Consider the following 21,690-nt stretch of genomic DNA (forward strand, 5'->3'; position numbering starts at 1 on the left):
CAGGAGGGAGGCGGCTCGTCCCGTCCGCCCCCGTCGCCGGGGCCGCCCCCGCAGCGAGGGCCGGGCCGGCGGCGGCGGCGGGGCCGGGGCGGAGCCTGGCGGCCGCCTGCGCCGCTCGCCCTGCGCCGGCTGACGTGGCCCGGGCCCGGCTCGGACATGGCGGACGGCAGCAGGCAGAGCAAGCTGGCCGCGGCCAAGAAGAAGGTGCGGGGCGGAGGGGGGAAGGCGGGAGGGCGGCGGGGGCCCGCACGCCCCGCACCGCGCCGGGCCGGGCCGCGGGGCCGCGGGCCGGGCGCGCCGCGGAGCCCCCTCCCTCGCCGCGGAGGGGCTGAGGCGCGGCGCGGTGCCATTTTGGGCCCCGCCGCGCAGCGGGGTCGCCGCCGTCACCTTGGGCGCGGGCGGGCGGCGGCGCCGCTGCTCCCCGCCGCCGCGCTCCGGCCGCGCTGGCGCCGCGGGGCGGAGCGGGCGCTTCGCGCGGGCGCTGCGCGCTCGCTCCCGCCCGGCGCGGAGGGGCTCGGCCGCGCCGCCGACGTGCTGGAGGGCGCAGGGAGGTGCGATGTACGGCCCGTCTGTCTAGCTTTTCCTAGGCCAGTCCAAGCCGTTTTTGTGAACTAAACCGTTAATTTGTCTAAAAATTGCGTTTCTCCCCTCAGTTGGGGGTTGCAGTGTGCGTGGTAGCACGCTGTCCCTCCGGGAGGCCTGTCCTTCTGCTCCTCAAACTCTTTGACAGAATGGAGGATCTTTTTCCCTCGCTGTTCGAGATCCCCCGTTGTTGATTTTACCTTATTGCTCTTGCTTATAACCCTAAAAGAAATTTAAAATAAAATCTCCTTGCTGTTGCAGCAAAGGATGTCAAATTCTCTCTTTCCCATGACTAAACTTCATTCACTGCATAGCAAAGTTGCACATCTGCAGCTCTGAGCATCCTGTCCCCAACCCATCGCACCAGTTCTTTCTTTAGCCTTATCAGCTTGTTCTGAATCTTTTCGGAGAAACTCTGAAGACATTTTCCTATGTCTTTATGCCTTTTCACCCCGTGATCTTTTTATTTGTTGTTTGTTGACATTATACCCATAGAAGGCATGTTCCATTTGGACTTCAAATTCTTCTTTTTTTTCACAGCTGAAGGAATACCAGCAGAAGAATAGCCCTGGAGCAACTGCTGGAGCCAAGAAAAAACGAAAAACTAAAGAAGGAAGTAGACCCGAGACTCCCACAAATGACGACCGACAGTCTCCAGAGAACGTGAGTATTTCACTCTTTCTCCCAAATCATTTGCCCCCCCCCCCGTTGTTCTTTGGTTTCCCAAACAACCTGCCTACAGCTGGAGGAGGGTTTTGCCAGCGTAACATATGAATGGTTTAGATGCTGGTACTACCGGTTTATGAAGTGAACTACAATGGTTAGTGACTAAAATCACTGGAAGGTGCACGCTAGAGTCAGGCTTTATGGCGAAGCAGTGTTTGATCACACAAGGATACAGTGCAACCCTGGATATGTCCAGAGCTGTTGTTTTGTGATGTATCCTCCTAATGAGCCGGAGGGTGCCAGCTTCTGTGGCTACCTTTGATTGGTATTTTCTCTCTGTCCTTTTCTGAGCCATTTCTCTTTCCACTTTTCTTTCGCCTCCTTTAGATTCAGAACATTCTGAAGGTGCTGGTGTCAGACCTTAACCGCTCCAATGGGGTAGCCATACCCTCATTGGACAAGAGGAAGGTGAGGCAGTGCTCCGCGTCCCTCTCGGTGACTTGCTGTCCCTACTGCATGCTTCCGATTCTGCTCAAACTGACTTTGATTTTCGGGTGGAGCTTTGTTCTGACGCATCTGCTGTCAGTTGCTTGAGTTTTGTTGCCGTTTTCATTAACATGGAGCTATTTCTCAACATGCCTTTCCATTGTTTGTGAGTGTGTGTTTCCTTCAAGTTTGTGTCAAACTTAACATGTAAAGAAGTAAACCTTGTCAAGATTTTTTCCTTGAGACAGTCAAGCCTTGCGGAATACCAGGAATTTTGTGTGAGGCAATGAACAATGAGTGACTGCCTTTACTATGTAATGTGTTTCCAACAAGTTGTAGCAAAGGGGCATAAAAACCTGTCTGGCACTAGGAAAAGGCAGTATTTTCTCAGTCTCTATTTTTCCTGTTTTGGATGTCACTGCTTTATTTCCCAGTGCCTTGTTTCTGAAGGGCATGTTTCTGCTCATCTCTAATCAAGGAGCTGCCACGAGTAAGCTATGCAGTTATTCCAGCCAACTCATTTTATGATGGGTGATGAAACTTGCACAGGTGATGCACACTCTGGCAAGTACTATGGTTTTAAATATATTTAGGCAGGAAGTCAGATACTTCAAGTCAAGCATTTACAGCCTTCAGTGTCTTCATGTTCCCTAGCCCTTAAAGATGAAAGGGAATGAAATACTCCAGTAAGCAATAAAAATGTGTTCAGGAGCAAACTTGCAAAAAATAACCATTTCTTTTACATAATCAGTTTACTTAAACAAAGCTAAAAACATGATAGAAACTCAGGAAAGTCAAATTTTATAGTTCAGAATTTTGTTGTACTAAAGCTCTGCTTTCCATCTTCACTTGGGTGCACCATCATTTTGATTGCATACTTTCCCACCCTCGTTTTCAAGTCTAGTTGTCACAGAATAAACCATTTATTGTATTTCCTGCATATCCACTTCTCTCCAGCAATAAATTTAGCTCCAGTAGATGGTTGCAGGTGAGGATGGCTGTTTCAGTGCTTCTGCTGAGATGGCACTTAGTCTTGAAATGAAGGCCTCACTGTGTCTACAGTTTTAGTTCTATTCTGAAAATGGAGAACTTATTACTTCTATTCATCTTTGTTTTCCTTTTTTCCCCCTCAGCTTCCTCAGCATGGAGAAGTATGTTTTGATCTGATTAACTATTACAGATGTTCTTTTATCTTGGAATTTGTGGATTATTATTTGTGCAGCTTTAAAAATAACTTGAAAACTAATCTTTAATTGCCATCTGTAATGAAAGAGTGGATTTCTCTTTCCAGTTATTATCTTTGAAAAAATCCTGAGTCAGGGAAATGCTGTACAGAAACTCACTTGATGCTAATAGAGCAGAAAAGCTATCATTAGCATCTGAGCTAATGTTGCCATTGGTGTCTTAATGTGAGGCAGACCCCTCGCATCTCATCCAGTTCAGCCTTCTGGTTGTGAAACACAGAAAACTGAACAAAATAGGATCCATTTCTTTTTGCACAAAGGCTCCTACTATGTGCTAGGCAAGGCAGAATTAATAAATTTTTATTCTATTTTATTAGAACTTCACAATTCATCATTTCCAAATAAGTATTTTGCTCCTCACTCTTTTTGTCTCCAGTGAATTAAGTTGTTTGGGTTTTTTTATTGTTATTTCAAAACTTTTTATTTTGGGAGCAGAAGGAAGGAATTCTTGTGGCTAAAATGTTACTGGTTGTTGCACTTTGAAGCATTTGAAGGAAAAACTAAGGAAATGTTTTTGAGATGTATTAGGGAAGATATTCCTTCTGCCTGTCTGATGTTCTACGTTGGCAAGTTTTTCAACTAAAAGAGGTGAATTAGCTGGAAGAAGTCAGGGAGTTCCTGACCTTCTTATCAGCACCTAACATATGTTGCTCTGTGAGAGCACAAGTATCTGTCCTGCTAAAAAGAATATAAAAAATCGTTTTATTTCCCTCTGCAATCTTCCAGCTCACTGCTTTCATTAAATCTGTCCTGTTACTGTATTCTCCTGCTGTTTGATTCATAAATGAAGTGCTGAGCAAGCACGTCGGGAATACCAGGATCCTCCCCTGTCCTTCCAAGTAGTCATGGAGGAGGGAGAGAAGCTACAGAGACATTAGTTTCCTCTGAACTGTCAAGGAAGCGACTGATGTAAGAGGAAACTGTCTGGGAATTGCAGTAAGCAAATATATATTGCAGTATATTTCTGGGGTTGAATGTTGATAGTAGCTTATCTCATTTGTTTTGTAGTGTTGTAAGACAATGACTTACTAAAGCTAGGTGATGAAATGTAACAAATAGTCATAAAATATTAGAATACTGCTCTGGGCCTTTATGAGTATCTCTGATGTTGTTTAAGACAGATGAGAAATTGCCCATTTCACCGTGGTTTGGTAGAGCTGTCATCAGATACTACTGATTCTCCCACACAGGCAGGATGAGAATTGTACAGAAATCATTTTTGGGCCTCTTTTTAGATTCTTCTGGTCATGGCATTCATAGGTCCAGCAGGGCCATGGGCACCTGCTTCCAGCCATGCTGAATTTGGCCTGTTCGTAAATCCCTGTTCCTAATTCTGTGGTTCCTAGTGTGCCACAAGTTTTACTGAGTGTAAGGCAGAGCATTTGAGTGACTAGTGCAGTTTTTAAGTAGTCACTAACTTGTTCTCTTTCCATCTTAATTTGCATATAATGAACAGTGTTTTCCCCAGAGACATCTTGAAGGTGGTGCTTTTCAAGCACAGTGACTATATCTGACTTTGCCCTTCTTCAGCTCTTGGCAGATCCTTTCTAATAAACCTAGCATGCACGCTTGGAGTTGGGTGATGTTACTGCCCACGTTAAGGAAGTGCATTTGATTATGGGATATCAGTAATTAAGACTGATTCTAATAGGGCTTATGGGACTGAGAGAATAGGGCACAATGTTTGTTAATCATGGTTTGATATGTTCACCTCTTTGCTCTGGGAAGAATATGAATTAATTTTCACATGTTTCTAAATGATCAATTGTTCGCTTTTGTCTAGTTTTCAGGGAGACCACAAAGTGATGTTCATGTGTGTTTCCATTCATCTTACATGTAGGCTGTAATTCCTGTGATGTGTTTTGTGACAGGCATACTTTGACAGTGATGTTGCCACTCACAATGCTGAGCAGCTTGCTGCCGATGTCCCTGTGCTATCTAACAGCAACAGTCTGCCTAGTTGTGGTTCTGTTCTGCCTGCTCCTGCGAGCATGCAGCTGACACAGGTTTGTGAATTTCTCATAGTGAATATTGCCATGTTAGTTAGTGATACCACTTCTTTCACTGAGAACATCTTCATAAATACAACAAGACTAGCAGAGAAGTTTTCCTATAAAAAATACTGCATTCTTCACTCTCCATATACTCATCTGTGAGGGTGAAGAGAATATTAGCAAGCACATGCCCTTGCTTCTTCCAGTGTTCCTATTTTCTGTCCTCTTCTCTCCCATTAGCAGAAAGTGTCCGTAATAAGACAGAAGGTCACCAGCTGGAGCAATTTGCATTTCCTTATGCTTTTTAAAGATTCAGTTGAAAGTTTTCCAGTAGTGTTGATTATACTGATAAACAACAAAAGCAAACATTAAGCCTGTAAGATTTAAGGCTCTTCATCATTCCAAGGAACCTGGGCTCTCAACACTAAGAAATTATGTGCAAGTCAGGATTGACTGGATGTTCTTGAGTATTTAATTGGAAAACAGTAATTATAGGGGATGTGGAACTTGAGTGCAAGGGTGCTTGAGTCTGCCTTAGTGACACATTCACAGATGTGACTCCCATCTTTTTTACAGGCTTGTAAATTTTTGTGTTTTGCTCCACAGATTAATGAAGGTGAAGATCATAAAAATGCTTTGGATGAGAATAGGTGAGTGTCTGTGTTTGTTTAATAAACAGCTTTGCAACAGGATTCCAAAATGTCCAGCAAGTTAAAATCGTATTATTCCGTCTGCTGTTCTGACTAGGGCAGTTCTCTGAAAAGGACTTTTATCCAAAGGAATAATTGTTTATCTTTGTTCCCAGGTCTCTGTCATCAACAGAAAGTCTCCGCCAATTGTCCGAACAACTCAATGGCCTTGTTTCTCAGGTATGGCCTCATTTTGTTCCATTTTTCCTGTTAATTCTTGCGATGTCTGACATGGGGTTTCAAGCAGTCAGCTCAAGAAACTTCAGTATGGAGGTGTCTGCAGTAGTACTACTGAACAATGAGATATTTAAGCAGTGAGAAGCAAAAACACTTGTTTTAGGAATGTGAAATTTCAGCAGTAGGAAGAAGAGCAGAGTGGGATGAATGAACAGCGTGTATTCATGGGAAGATGTATTCTTGATTTAGTGGCAAAGTATATCTGCATAATTCACCTCAGCTTGTCAAGTGAGGAGTCTGCATCTATCCTTAGCCAGAAAAGTATGTTTTCTTTGCATGTGTGTGGTACTTGAAAGTGAAAGGTGCTATGAGAAGATTTTTTGGTTTTGATAGTTCGTTCTAACTTAGTGGTTTGTTGCCTTGGGAAATAGAACTGACTTATTTGATTGGTTTTCTTCTAGTCTACATCATATGTGAATGGAGAAAGTGCTGTTTCTTCCACAAATATTAAGGAAATGGAAGTAAGTTTTCCTTGGTCCGTGATATTCCCCCCCTCACTTGCTACTGCTGATTGTTTATTGGGATTCTTTGTTTACAGTGGTGTTAATGAGGCCTAATTGAACACATATTTCACATATGTTCTTGTGCTGTAATGGCTGTGGTCAGCAGTTGGAGACAGGTATTTAAGGTGTTTCCAGTTTGGGGACTGGGGATAATCTGGCCTCCATGCAACTGTAGTCGTTAATTCTGATTTCATTTTTATGTAGAAGTGAGGCCTTAGTTGGAATGGATACAGTATCTTGTCATCCCAGCTACTTCCATTGAAAGTGTCTTTTGTTTGTTTGTAGAATCTGATTGTATCAAACTGTGATAATGATTTATTCTTGTCTTGTGTAATTATTGCTTTTTCCTCCCCTCCTCCTCTTCTGCCCCTCCTTTTTCTCCTCCTGTCTGCATGTGCCCATCAGACACGTTATCAGGAGCTGGCAGTAGCCCTAGATTCCAGCAATCTAACTAACAAACAGCTCATTACAAAGATAGAGGAACTGGTAAGAAACAATCCAACCGACCAGTTTGTCATTGTCTTTGCTGCTCCTCATGCTCTCTGGGTGTCTGCAAAGTTTTCAGTTCTCTTATAGTGCCACAAAGAAAGCTGCGTACACAACACTGTAAGGAACAAAAACGGGCTATGTTGGAAAACCTGTTAAGAGGATGAAAGTCTAAAGCTACTTTTGAATGCATTAGCTCATCTAAGGAATGAGAAGCAAAGTTTTTGGGGGGTTTGTTCAGTTAACTGTGTTCTGTTGATCTCATGCTTTCCCTAGATGATAAGCATCATGATAAAACAGCTATACTGGTCTTGTTCTGAATCTTGTTCTGAAATTTAATGGAAACAGAATGCTGGTACCGGCAGTATTGTGAAAACCTGTTTCTGCAGGTGGTGATGCTGTTCTAAATATATTGGCAGAGTGGAGCAATAAGTCTAGGAGAGAGCCTGGGGCTGGTTTCTGATCATATCCTCAGCTTCTCCGGCACTATGAATGAACTGCTTTGTCCTGCAGCTTGCATGGGTTGCTGTTTCTGCTGCCATTTAAAAGCATGTTGCTTTAACTCTGCAAGAAATTTAGCTAAAAGGATTTGTTTCACTCTGAAAAGAGCCTTGCTTGGTTTGAAATGCTTTTCCTCATTTTGTTCTCCCTTCAGACTATTCCTTTTCCAAAGTTCAGCATTTTCCAATGTATCCCATGAGCCCACTTGTTATGTTGTTTTATTTTAGTTTGTTTTTTCTTTTTTGTTGTTCCGTTCTCTTCATTTTCCTCTTTCAGCCAGGCTGGAGAGGTACCTCGTATGGGGCACTGCCCATCCAGGGTTCCCCCTGTTTGCCTGCTTTCTGACAGGCAAATGAAGTGATCTCTCACCTGGAATTATGTAGGGCCTTTGTTGCATTTGTGGTCTTGCCTTTGCTTGTCTTGGTTATTTGTTTTGCACTGGCTTTGCTAGGATCAAAGCCTCTGATTCATTACCCTTCCATCAGTAGTCGTGTTTCAAAACATGTTGTAGTAGTAGTAAAGAAACAGGTTGGCCAAAGCCCATTCTTTGGGAAGGGAGAAAAGCAGGGCTCTGAGAAACTACCACGGTGACAACAGCAGCAAATGGCACCCCCTCCACCTCCCTGAATCAGCAGCACTCTGCCCCAGATTTAGGACAGTTTGTGTAGCAGTCTGTGCAGAGAGGTGCCACTTTTGTCTCCTTCACCCCATATCTAAGGATGTGCTATGTATGGTCAGTGTACCTCCAAATACATTATCTGTAAAACTGAAAGTGGTTGGGACAGAATCATCCCTTTTCTCAGCATTTGGCCTCAGCTTTTTTCCCCACAAGCTTTTGCAGAGGCCTGCCAACAAAAGTGCAACTCTGCATGCCTTCAAGGGCAGTTACTATGTGGGAAAAAGATCTAGGGTTCTCAGCTGAAGGAAAAGCCTATGATTTCTCTAATGCATTTTTGGTGATCCTAATATGCCAGGATTGCAGTAATAAACTTTTAAGTGTGGGAAGTAAGTTTAATTAGAGATGGTAGACGTGCAGATGTAAACATTCAGGGGTTTGAGTAGTAGTAGTTGAGCTAGAACTGTGGTAGAGTACTAAGCAGTGAAAAACATATCTGGCATATAAAGTGTATTAGTGTATTGAGCCCCAAATCTATCATTTTTAATGGCTGAAATAAACTCTTTAGTAACATCTACAGAAAGGATAATGGAAAATCTCTTTGCCTTAATTAGGCATGTGTCCTGCTTGGTTAAAGTGCAAATATGTTTACTGATTTCAGCAGTATGAGACTATTTGCTCTTAATACTGATACATTCATTTTTTCCTCCTGTAGAAACAGCAGAACCAAGAAGCAATGAATCAGCTGGAGAAGGTAAAAGGTGTTCCATTTTTGGATAGATACCATAATACATATTTACTTCTCCATAGAGTAGAAGGCATAGAGGGCTGTGACACAAGCATATGTGATCGTGTCTTATGCTAGATTCTGTTCCATTTGTAGCATAGGGTTGAATATCTTGGCTTCCTAAGATAGGCCTGGCAGGTAGCTTTCTTACTTTGACAAAAGCTAGTTCTTAAATGAATGAGGATTGGAGGGCCTGGGTAGATGCAGTAGGTTATAGTTTAAGTCCTCCCTGGTAGTTTGCATTCCAGACATTGCCACGTTTATGCTAGCATAAGGAACCTCTCATTGCTCTATTAGGGTGGATAATTACTGAGGTAGTTCAAATTATGAAGACTGAAGTAGATCTTTAAAAATACTGGTATCAGTTAGATGCTGGAACTACTGCCAATTAATTGCTGCTTTTTCTAATATGAATTAAAATAAAAAAAAGTTAAATATTTAAATTTTTGTGTTAATAGGCATTATTTGTTTATACAGGAAAAGAAGGAGTTTGAACAGAAATTTTCTAAAGAGCAAGCAGCACTGCGGGAACAGTTGCAAGTAAGGCAGGGTCTCCATTTCATAATATCACCTCTTTTACCTTAATTGTTTTCTGGATTGCTGACCACTCACAGTCTTCATCCTGAAAGCCATGTGCATCCATTCTTTCAGGAAAGCTGGGAGAGTCAGTCAGCCAGGCTCTGTAATTAACTGCAGCACCTCTTCAGCTTTCGTGAACTACCCTTTAGTGGCAACACTGGTCTTGTAGTTCCAAGCAAAGAAATTTTGCACTGAGCTGACTTTTCCTTTTCTGAAGGTTCATATTCAGACTATTGGAATTCTAGTTTCTGAGAAGTCTGAGTTGCAGACGGCCCTTGGGCATACTCAACAAGCTGCACGGCAGAAATCAGGTAATCATCTCTAGACACTCTAACTCAAGCTGTTCGTTAAACTGGATTGCAAATCACAGGCATGATAATTGCTGGCAGCCAGCTTACAACACTTGCTGACTCCTTAATGAGCAATATTTGGCACCATCACTGCTTCTGTCATTATAGCTTCCCCCAAATCAGAGCATGTTAATCCCATTGCAGTTGAGGTTCTTTTGTGCATAACTAAAGTCCTGTCAGCGCTTTTTTGGGCTGGTGACAACCCCAGACTGTTCCTTTCTCACTCTTTCCTGATTTCTTTTAAACTTTGTTCTCCTATCTCTGCCCTCCCTCTGCCCTTCCCTCACAGCTGTCATGTTAATGTTCATTTTACCTGAGCTTTTAATTCACAACTAAATTTGAGCAATTTATTCTATTAGACAAAATAAACATATTGCCTACCAGCCTGCAAAGGAGGTTTCATCATCTCCCTCTAAAAGTGAGGAGGGTAGTTACAGAGAGCTTTACAGCCCGATGTTGCTAGTGTATCATCAGGAGAGCCAGGAATGGAACCAGGTCTCCTGGTTTGCAGAGCTCTGTGCTACATTTTCTGAAGTGTTTAATAGCTTGTTAACAAGGTAAAAAGTGCTGTTCAGCCAGTTCCAAAAAGCTCTTTGCAGGCTGGTCTCAATTGACTCTGCTCTGAATTGTTCAGGAGAAGCTGAGGACCTTGCTGCTCGTTTGCAGTCATCTCGACAGAGGGTAGCAGAGCTAGAACGCACCTTGTCCTCCATCTCTATGCAACAGAAACAGTCGGAGAAGGTAAGAGTCAACTCTGTTTATGCTTAACAAGCAGCTCTGCTTTTTGCTGTTTGCTTATCACTGCAATGCTGTGAAGTCTATATAGTCCATGATTAGTGAAGAGCAGAAATTAGCCCTGTTAGCAAAGTCCTCTATTCTCTATTATCAAGGCAGACTTCATTCAGTTTTCTGTAACCTCTAATCATACGGTCCAGTTGCTGTCTTCAGATCTGGCACTTCACCTCATTAGTCTTGCCAGCTCCAAACAACAGAAGCCTAACTGAGACCACCTCTCAGGAAGGTCGCCATCAAACAGACACTTTAGTATTGATACTAATCCAAAAGTTTGCAAAAAATAACCTCATGGTCAGTTAGTAGCACTACATTTGAAAAGACTGAACAGATGAATTCCTGGCAAATTTTTCCTTTGTGCAAAGTCTGGTGGGGTGCTTGGCTGCAGCACTAGCCAGCCTACTACAGCTATAGAGGAGGTTCCAGCCAAACCTGTCCTGAGGATTTTGCTTAAGTTTTGGCCTTATCCATATTAGCTGATCTGCTAAAGATGAAAGTAGGTAATTGTTGAACATTTTGTTTGTTTGATTCATCTCCAGATTCTAGCTTAACAGCAATTTTTTTTCCCCAGCATAGTAAAGAGTTAGTGAAGGAGCGGGACAATCTGAAACTGGAACTGTACAAACAGAGGTGAGTCCATTCTACGTGTTACTGCAAAGGTGGTGCCAGCTTCTTATAAAGAAGTCTTCATAACAGATGATATTGGTCCCCATTTTTAGCACGCAACTGGTCTTCCTTCCACAGAAGGGATGTTGCAGAGATAATGGTTTCAAACTCTTCTCAGTAGTGTCACAAAATATAACAAGGGGAACTGACCACATGTGATCACTTGGGGGACTGGGTATTCATGGAGGGGGGAAAAGTCATTAGGTGTGTAGTACAGCATTGGAACATGTTGCCTAGGGAGACTGTAGCATCTCCATCTTTGGAAGTTTTCAAGACTTGGATATATAGAGCTGTGGTTGACCAGAATCAGTGTTAGCAGTAGTGTTGTTTTAAGTGGGAGGTTGGATGAGATGACCTTCAGAGGTTCTTTCCAACCATCACTTCCATGATTATAGCTGCTAAGAAGAACTGATCGTAAATTTATGACATGGGCATCTGCAAACTTGTGGCAAATATATAAAGCATTGCCATTATGTTTTGTTTGTTTGTGTTGGTTTCTTTCTTTCAGCAAAGGTAGTGAGGAGCTAAAGCAGCAGAACTCAGAACTGTCAGAGAAACTCCGCTCCATGGTTTCTGAGAACTCAGCCATGAAGCTAGATATGGAGGATTTGCATAAGAAACTGGAAATGGCTGAACTGATGATCCAACAGGTGACCATAATACTTTTAGGATGTGGGTGCAGATTGTGCTGATCATTGTAAGGCTTTGTTTCTGACAGTGGGGGTAAAATTTAACTATTTTTCCAAGGAAAGCCACAAAATTTTATGAAGACGTTCTCTTAGTAGAAGGCTTTCAGTGAGGCCTATGAGGAATAGAAAGTGTACGCTCCATGGAGTTGGAGTAGTAGATTCAAAGACATTGTGACAGTGGTCCACTAAAAGAATGTTATATGATATGAGGGTGAGCAGACATACTAAGTGTGAAAGTATGGTGTCTTTTCCTATTTTCCTGCTTATATCTGTGTCCAGCCTTTTGGTTACCCAGCTATTATGCCGTCCCATTGAGAAACCAGTTAAGCAGGGGTGTTGTTTGAACCCCTAGCAGAGAGAGGGGAATTGGATAATAGCAGCTCTTAGTGGTTCAGAGAGCAAGTTCAGGGTTAAGGTGAGCCAAAGAGGGGAAAAAAATGTTCTTTTTCTTAGAGAGTGGCTTAGGTTACCCTTGAAATAAAGCCAGTTGCTACTCTTCTGGGTAAAGTACTGTGTGGTAACTGAACCAGTCTTGTTACTTAGTCTGCTGACATATCTCAGACAGTGGCTTTAAGTTTATGATGCATTTGACAACTTCAAGGTTGCAAGATTTTATACCATCTGATGTGTCAGTATAATATCGGCTCCAGAACTACGCAAAGTTTGAGACGTACCATTTGACGAAAGCATATTTTCTTTATACATTCAAAAAAATGTAAAAATGTTAAGGAGGAGCTCCCCACTTAAGCCTGTCCTACAGAGCTGAGATCTAAGCTTTTTGATCTTTGATCTCCACATTTGTTTTTTTCCTCATTCAACTTCACTGTTAGTTGGAGCACTTTTAAGAACTATATAGGTAACAACATGGATGTTTCTGTAAGAGAAGAGGTTGCACAGAAATTAAATATTAATATATAACAAATATTACAAATTATGTAACTATATATAACGTTGAATAGTATTGTATTATGGTGAATATATATAATCAATTGTATATTAACATTTTCCATAACTTTTTGATTTTTGTGGGCAGTTCTCAAATCAGTCAGGAAGTCTGGATGCCAACCAACAGTTGCAGGTAGCACTAGAGGAGAGGGCAAGCCTGGAAACTCAAATTGCTCAGGTAAGAGGTTGTATGGAATATATTGATGATCCAAATCCTGACTTCTGTAAAGAAACCCGTGTGGTAGAAGGATGCAGCCTGAGCTTTGCATTAACACTGGTTTCTTCAGCTTTAACCCCTAAACAGTCACTGATAAGTGTATTTAGTTGATACAATTTTCTTTGTATTTCTGTTTCTTTGTTTTGAACAGCTCTCAGAGTCACTTCACCAGCTGCAGGCAGAAAGAGATCAGTATGTAGAGAAACTGAAGGAGGAGGGAAGCATTTGGCAGCAGCGGGTACAACAGCTCTCTGAGCAGGTAATATCAGAGGTAGTGTCATAGCTGCATTTGATTAACACAGTCAGGATGAAGTGCATTGTGAGCATCGTTTTAACTTACTACTTATGTGGCTGTGCAGGTCCACACAATGGCAGAGGAGAAAGAGAAGCATATGACCCAAATTCGAGAGCTAGAAGCCAGTGTTACAGAACTGTTGAGCAAATCAGGTAGGGCTTCTGAAATGAGGTTTCATATTGCAGAGTTCCAGCAGGTTACCTGCAGGTTACCTACACACTATGCATGAACTTCTGCACACTAGGCACAAGTAGATCTGATGCTCTGAAATCATGAAGACAGCTGATCCTAGCAAACAACAAATGAACTATTTCAAGGAATTAACCAGCAGTCTGTTCTTTAATTTGCCTATACTGTTTCTAGTATCTGACCACACTCTCAGCGTCTGTGGCCCCCTGTATGGCCAGGAGATTGAGAAGACAGAGGTATGCTGTTACTTGGACTGTGAGGGAGTTAGCAGCATGCAGCAGGAAGCTGCACTTGGTTTTGGGATTTTTTTTTCTCCTTCATTCCTCTCAATGCCCTGCTCCTTCTGTAGCAAGGACTGGATACTGGAGCTGGCGATATATTCTGGTTCATAAAGCCATACAGGTTGTGTAACGCTGTGTTACACAAGTGATCCAGCCCTTTGACTGAGCTGCTTTTGATTCCATTTCCTCAACAGTTAAGCCCACGGATATTGAGGCTTCCTCACCGGCAGGGCCCACAGAAGCTGAGCTGAGTCTGCAGGAAGAGGTCCAGCGGCTGCAGCAAGAGAAGGAGGAACTGCATGGGCAGTACCAGGCCCAGGTCCGGGACAATGAGCAGCTGAGCCACCTCAACAGGGAGCAGGAGGAGCGGCTGCTGGAGCTCGAGAAGGCTGTGCAGCGCTACAGTGAGGAGTCTGTGGACAGACAGCAGATCCTGGAGAGCATGCAGAGTGACAAGGCCACAATCAGTAGGGCTCTGAGCCAAAACCGGGAGCTGAAGGAGCAGCTGGCTGAACTGCAGAATGGATTTGTCAAACTGGTAGGTCTCTCTTGCCACTACTTCCATTATTGATGCACTTCTGTTAGAGCACAGGTGTAAGAGCCTGGCAGAAGCATTATCCATCTTGTCCTCTGGGGCCATGGCTACTCTATTTTCTGTGATACATCTTGAGGTGCCAGGAGGTTCCCTACAGTTCTTTACTCCCTCAGGTGCTCTGGTAGATGGACCAGTATCTCTGTCCAGAGCAGTTTCCCTTTTCCTCCCCTACTAGTCAGGCTGTTCCTTTTCCTAAATGCTCCTCTTGCCTTTTACCCTGGAAGAGACCTGTTCTCTGTTCCCTGTATTTGCTCATGAGGAAATTCTCTTAGCAGTCTTCTCTCCTGCTGCTGTTATTCTTATGTTTCTTGGAGCTGAATCATTATTCTGGCTTCTTTCCTTTCAGTATAACAGCTTCCTCTCTTGGGCCCTGACAAACTGACCAGTGGCCTGACCACTGTTTTTCTTTAGTCCTTTCTGAGCTCCTCTTCTTGTTTTTGAACGTTTATGGCTCTGTTAGGAATTTCTATACTGTCCATCTGCTTGGGAGCTGACAGGCTCTGCCATGTGCCAGGCCTCTTCCCTGGCACTGCCCCAACACTCAGGCTCTTTGCTTGCTCTTCTCCTGAGTTCTGAACTTTATTTATTTATTTATTTACTGCCCTGAGCAGTCAGTTGATGGCCCAAGTACAGCTGTTCACACTTCAGAATACTACAAGGGTCTGCACCCAGTATAGTCAGGAATTTTATAAAAGGTGGTATGTGGGTTGTTGGGTAGTTTTCTTACATGATGGCCTTGGATTCTTGCAGACAAATGAAAACATGGAGGTTACAAGTGCCCTACAGTCAGAGCAACATGTAAAGAAAGAGCTGGCCAAGAAGCTTGGGCAGCTACAAGAGAACCTGGAGGAGCTCAAAGAGACGGTAAGGAAGTGCAGTGGAATGGCAGGGCAGGAATGTACTCCTTTATACAATGCAGAGCTAGCAATTTACCAAACTTTGATGAAAAGGTGGAAATCAGTATTTTAGTGATCAAGCTGGAATCCTTCCCTCATCATCTGCTGTCTGTTACGGAGGTCTGGGGACAGATGGTGGCTGACTGCCTGGTTGGTGGTTTTGGGGCAGTGTTGACCTTTTGGATCATGACACATGGCTTAGCTTTTCTGACATGAGTAAAAAAGTGGTGTCCATTGGTGCAGTCTGGTGAGAGGAACAAGCCTCACTTCCAGTGCTGGAAAAAAAAACAGCACTGGGTGGTGATGTTACAGAGAGACTCTGCCAGCTAGCAACATTAACTGCAGCAGTGCTGAACTTCTGGTGATGTTTTGATCTTGTTGTATTAGCTGGAACTGAAAACACAGGAAGCTCGGGGACTGCAGGACCAGCGGGACCAGTACTACAGCCACTTACAACAGTACACTGTGGCATACCAGCAGCTAGCTGCTGAGAAAGAGGAACTGCACAAGCAGTACTTGCTTCAGACACAGCTAATGGATCGGCTACAGCATGAGGAAGTTCAGGGGAAGGTGACTGTGGAAATGCACCTGAAGGAGCTGCAGCAGACTAAGGTAATAGTAATAAAGGGCAAGTGGAAAGACTGGAGGCTTAACTACATTGTACTCTGTAAATTATAGGTGAAAGATAGGTGTTTGGAGCAGAAGCACTGTTTTTTCTGCTGCTACTGCTTGAAGATCTGGTGATTCTTCCAGTCTGGTTTGTCCAGGTTTTGGTGTAGAGCACTTTGAGTGATTTGCTGCTTTTCTTCCACAGGAAAGTCTGGAAGCTGTTGCTAAGGAAAACAAAGAGCTGCAGGCCCAGATCAGTCAGTTAGCAGCAGAGCTGGATGGCAGGATGTTGCACCGAGTAGAAGGTGAGTAGCTGCAGATGATCTCCAGAGAGTAGGTAGAGCTGGGCTCTTTGGGGTATTACTTCTTTGTTCACTTTCCTCTTTTTACAGGAGATGGAGTTGAAAGTGAAGCAATGATTGAAGAAAACCAAAAATCTTCATTTGTGATCCCAGAGAACTTTGAAAGCCACGAAGAAATGGTGGGTTTTAATGGGTAGTAACAAATGCCTTTGTTTTTAGTTGTAAACGTGCAGAGTTTGAATTGCAGAGAGCGTGTGCAGGGAATAAACTGTTTACCAGCTGTGATCACTACCAGCTGAGGCACAGTAACGAGAGAAGTGTAATGATCCCCTGTGCAGAGAAGCAAGCGACCAAGACCAAGTTATCGTGGGAGCTCAGATTTAATCTGCCGAGAAGCAATGATTCATAGTATTCAAAAATGAGAAGAGATGCCATAGTTGCTGCCTAGTTTATTTCCAGGCCAGTTACTTAGTACCTCAGTTTCCTGCCCATAAATAAAATGTGGTAAATTTAGCAGTTAGTCCTGAGATGCACAATTGCTCATGCTTCACACAGGAGAAACCCTAAAGTGAAGACTCTGTAATTCTTTCTAGGTTGCTTTCTTGACATCTGCCATGTCCCAAGTGGAGAAGGAGCGAGAAGATATGAGCCAACAGCTAGCTGCTCAGAAACAGCAATGCAGAAGCCTCCTGCAGCAAATAGCAGCTCTTAGGCAGGAGCAGCAACAAAATGTCACACTGAGTGGAGGTAAAGCTTGGTGTGGTTTGCAGACAGTGTGAATATGGAGGCACATCTTGGCCAGCTGGCTCTGGCCTCTGTGAAGCAGGGCGAGTGCATCGTGCCCAAGGAGGAACCATAAATTACACATCTCCCTTGCAGATTCCACTGTGGATACTGTTCCAGTGGAGGTTCATGAGGCTTTGAAAACTGCCATGGAAAAACTACAGGTGAGCAAAGGCTCTCATCTCCTCTCAGTCCTACTGCCCTTCCTAATTAGACTTTAATCCCATGTCAGACCTGATCTAACAGCACATAAAAACAAACTGCATGGGGATAAATAGCTAATGTATGTTCCATAATAATATGTTGCTTCCTAGAAAGCTTATCAAATCACTTGGACCTGTCTGAGTATGACTGGAGTTGGGCTGACCCAGCAGAAAGTCAGAGGGCTCTTTGTTCCATCAGCCCCTCTGCTTCCCAGGATATAGGGAGATGCTTCCTAATACCTTCTGTAGCTCACTTTTCTTCATTCCTTTTTACCACCAAATATGAGAGAAATGGAAAAGGAAGCGCAATTTGTTCCTTATGCTCAGACCAATATGAATGGAGAGTGGTGTTTATAAGGCATGTATTCCCTGTATGTGAGTAGATCAGGTGATTGATACTGATTCTGTGTTCAGTCCCGTTTCACAGACTTGATGCGTGAGAAAGCTGATCTGAAGGAACGTCTAGAAGAGCTAGAACATCGCTGCATACAGCTATCTGGGGAAACAGACACCATTGGTACGTTTAGGCAATGCGTGTTCAAGCTAAAGCTTGCTCAGTGCATTATTTGTGTAACAGAGCATCCTCAATAACTCTTGGAGTGGAGCCCTGCAACAACTAAGCAGTTCAAGTGTCCTAATGTTGCCCACTTAGGCCAGACCTCATTCCAGGGTTGGATTTCCTGGATCCTACTGCCACAGAATTTGTACGCTGACTGTAAGGCTTATATCCAAATCTCACTAACACTTTTTCCTTATGCTCTTCTTGTGTTCCAGGGGAATATATTGCATTATACCAGAGTCAAAGGGCTATCCTCAAACAGCGGCACCAAGAGAAAGAGGAGTACATCAGCAGGTTGGCTCAGGATAAGGAAGAGATGAAGGCAAGGAACCTGTTCTGTAGCAGTACTCCAAGTAGGGCGCACAATAATAGGCAGGCCTGGGATGACTTGCAGACTCTAAACCTTCGCTTGGTGTTCTTCAGCTAAGTTTAACTTTGAAGGTGCTAATTTTGTGATAGAGGCAGAACAATAAACTTTAAGTACCTGAGGATGGCACCTGACCCTAGGGGGTTCAAGCCTACCAGGTGTCATGAGCGCCTCCTTAGAGGCTCTGAGGAAACTGCTCTGTGGAGAACTGGCTGCTACTGTTTGCAAGGGGATCTGATCTGCCTACAGCTGAGCACAGTTGACGTGGAAATGTAGTTTCTGTGGCCATAGGCATATGCGTGTTTCATAGATTTTTTCCTTTACCTTGGTGCAGGTGAAGTTACTGGAGCTGCAGGACTTGGTGATGCGTCTGGTTGGGGAAAGAAATGAATGGTATGGCAAGTATGTGGCAGCTGCTCAGAACCCAGAGCTGTTAGCAAGCCAGAATGAGAGTATGCTTCCAGTGGAGAGGCGCATTGAACTGAATGCTACTGATGGAGAAGGTGAGCAGTAGCCAGAACAAGTTACAAACCCTGAGGTTTTGGTGTTGCGTATAGATAGGAAGCATTACCTCCCTACCTTTTCTGTGTTCCTTACAGGATTACGAGAAGTGAGTTTATCAGATGAACCAGAACAAGAAGCTGTTCTTCATCAATCCAGTTTCTCCCCTATTGACAGTAAAGCTACTCAACCAAACCAAGAGGACCCCACAGCAAAGCAAATAATGCAGCTTCTCAGAGAAATCCAGAACCCTCAGGAGAGGCTGGGCTCCCTGCTAGAAAACCCCTGCATTCCCTTCTTCTACCGTGCTGATGAGAATGATGAGGTCAAAATCATGGTGGTTTAAGTGACACTAATCTTATTTTCAGCAATTTTCTATGAGCCTGTAAGGGCCTAAACTGACTTGTACTTGCCCTGTACCTCTGCCCAGTGCCCTTGGTCAGAACAGGTATCTGCTTTAAAGACATGAAGAAAGAGGGATTGCATCAGATGGAACTCAAGCGTCAGACCTCATCTTCCTTCCCTCCCCTTTCTTCTGTTACTTGGTGGGCTCAGAGTGCAGGTGGACTGGAAGTGCTCACGGGAGGCAGCTGGGCCAGCACTTCCCCTGAGCCAGACGCAGATTCGGGGAAAGGGGATTCCACGATTTCTGGCAGAATTACTTGATTGCTTTTCCTGTATCCCCCACCCCGCATCAGGACTCTGCTGCTGGCAGCCAGCTTCACAGCAGTGACTCCGTTCCATCAGTCGTGACTGCAGTCTGCCTCGTTCCTTCCAAGGCTCCCAGAGTAACTCGCTCTGGTAACAAACTCTTTGGATTCTAAACAGTTGGTTTTGTTGCACACCATGTATCTTAAAACTTCCCACCTTCCTCTGCAGCCTGCCTTGTATACTGTATCTGAAACCAGCCTTGCCACTCTTAAACAGCCAAAAGATACAGGCTTCTGGCAACCTAGGCAGCACTACAGAAACATTTATTCTCATTAGCTAGGGGGAAGGGATCTAGGGTTGCCTTTTGAGTCCTTTTGGTTACTTGATAAAGCTTTACGTGGATGATTGGGAGTGGGGTGGAAATGTAACTGCACTTTGAAGGATAATGTTTCACTTGTACGTGTCTGAAAGTTTTATTTATTAAAAATGGGAGAAATGAGTAAAAGGAAATGACTTAATAAACATGCTTTGTTTTGAGTTTCTGGACTGTGCAGTTCTGGCTCTCCATCACTTAAATTTCTCCCCTTTTGGTAAGGAAGATGCTAGTTTAGTGCATTAGATACACAGTGGGTAGAATTTAACCATCTCTGTCCTATGCGTAAATACCTGGGATGCTATCGGTACTAGAGACAGCACCTGGCAGTGCCCTGAAGCAGCAGGCTAAACCCTAACAAAGAGCAAAACGTGTTGGGAAGTAGCAGCAAAGCACATCCCTTGGGTGTGCAAGGCACATGGCAAAGTGAACTGCATGTGGGTATCTTTGAACTCAATGCAGGTTTCAGGCTGAAACTACCTGCAGTTATCAGTAAGGTTAGCAGGCCCAGCAACAGCCCCTGAAGGAGGACCGCTAGGGTACTTAACTGGATCTGACTATCACAGCTGCGCGATCCAAGTGCACTAGCCTGGGCTAGTGACTTAGGTTACTGCTGAAGCAGCGCGTACTTCTATCAGACCGCGAGATGCAAGCACAGGAACGCAGTATTGATTTGGGGGTTGTCAGCCACAACAAAAATTAGAACATTCATGCCTTCCTCTATAGCTGAGTTGGTCAAACTTCCTTTTTTGTCAGCATGGTAAAAGGAACTTTTCTTCTACCACCAAAAGCAGACAAGAACATTTAAGATTGATGTTGATTTCTGTATAGAACTGAAAAATAGGGTAAATGAAACAAAACTTGTGTTCTCCTGAATCCACCAGGAGAAGATGCTGTTTTTTGAACAAACTCATTTGAACAGCCCTTGTGTTGTCTGTGTTACTGGCACATGTAATGTGCCAAGGCACAACACTAGCGCTGTGGGCTCCCAAGCTCCTAGCTGCATGGGTCTGTGTACATAGTATACCTGTGTAATATTCTGTATATTCGTTGAAAAGAGACTAGCCTTTTGCAGTGTTCATACCTGCCCAAGCTGCTCGTAGCCTGTATCATAAAAATAACTGTAATGGGCAGGGCTGTGATTTAATACAGAGCATTACTGTTAAAAATGGAATAAATATTTATTGGGTGTTTTAGTCCAAGACTGTGAATGAGAAAAGACTATTGAAGCTTTGCAGTCTGCCGCAGAGGTGACCTAATCCTGTTACAAATCTGCTTTCTTTCTGAATAAACTTATTCAGATGGGCACTGACTATATGTATTTCTTCTGTTCAAATCACTTAAGAGACTTGGTCAGAAAAATGAAATAAAATAAGTACATAAATAAAAAGCTAGCCCACCTCTAGAGACTCCTGCTCTGGCACTGATGCCCCTTTTCACTGTTCTGTACACAGACTCAGACCAGTCTTCCTGAAGGGATGTTGTTACATCTTACTGCTTAACCATTTGAGACTTCTACTGCTTTTATAGGATGATTTATTTTTCAAGTGGAGAAGCGGAAGGTTTTTTTTTTTTTTTAAGAGTCAGGTACTACGCTTGTTATTGGAGTCCATTGGGGCTATTTTATAAACTACTAAGAGCCTCCCAAAAAGTGATGAGCGCTCTTAATTTTTATTTACAACAATATAGTAGGCTAACCTAAGGGCAGGGGTGGCCCCTCTCTGCAGAGGCAAAGTCCTGCCTTTGTACCCTTACTGGTATAATCTCATTCCATATAAGCCAGTACCACACATTATATAATGATTTGTGGATTTTAATAATATTCTTTAGCCTGCTACTGCTGCAGATCAACAAATGCTTAAGTTTAAGGTAACTGTTAGCAGAGACATTTTTATCTTGTTCAGTATTTTACTTTTTACCCTGTTCTGTTTGGAAGTGTTTCCCCGACCTGGGTAGGATTTTATCTTGCCCAGTCAGAGTAGCTGGTATTCTCATCAGAATATATCTAACCTTTGGCAACCAGCAGATCAGAGGCTTCTTATTTTTCAAAATGAGGC

At 43.5% G+C, this 21,690-nt stretch overlaps 1 protein-coding gene across 4 annotated transcripts; it reads left to right on the plus strand.

Annotated features, from left to right (window-relative positions):
- Window positions 1-129: 129 nt before the first annotated feature.
- On the plus strand, window positions 130-19,797 carry GOLGA2 (golgin A2). Of its 4 annotated transcripts, XM_062590684.1 has the most exons (28): window positions 130-204; window positions 1,123-1,245; window positions 1,636-1,716; window positions 4,850-4,984; window positions 5,579-5,622; window positions 5,778-5,841; window positions 6,300-6,359; window positions 6,807-6,887; window positions 8,720-8,758; window positions 9,269-9,331; window positions 9,588-9,681; window positions 10,355-10,461; window positions 11,084-11,142; window positions 11,687-11,828; window positions 12,901-12,990; window positions 13,181-13,288; window positions 13,389-13,476; window positions 13,989-14,332; window positions 15,140-15,253; window positions 15,673-15,897; window positions 16,100-16,199; window positions 16,287-16,375; window positions 16,790-16,943; window positions 17,076-17,143; window positions 17,597-17,699; window positions 17,957-18,063; window positions 18,443-18,611; window positions 18,708-19,797. In XM_062590684.1, the coding sequence occupies exons 1-28, from the start codon at window positions 157-159 to the stop codon at window positions 18,953-18,955; spliced, it is 3,147 nt and encodes a 1,048-aa protein (XP_062446668.1). In that variant the 5' UTR covers window positions 130-156; the 3' UTR covers window positions 18,956-19,797. The 4 variants fall into 4 exon arrangements, with proteins under 4 accessions (XP_062446668.1, XP_062446665.1, XP_062446666.1 ...); XM_062590681.1 differs by lacking the exon at window positions 6,807-6,887 and having other exon boundaries at window positions 132-204; XM_062590682.1 differs by lacking the exon at window positions 1,636-1,716 and having other exon boundaries at window positions 132-204.
- The last annotated feature ends 1,893 nt before the right edge of the window (window positions 19,798-21,690 follow it).

This window comes from Rhea pennata, chromosome 18, assembly GCF_028389875.1.
Source record: "Rhea pennata isolate bPtePen1 chromosome 18, bPtePen1.pri, whole genome shotgun sequence".
NCBI classification, from domain to species: domain Eukaryota; kingdom Metazoa; phylum Chordata; class Aves; order Rheiformes; family Rheidae; genus Rhea; species Rhea pennata.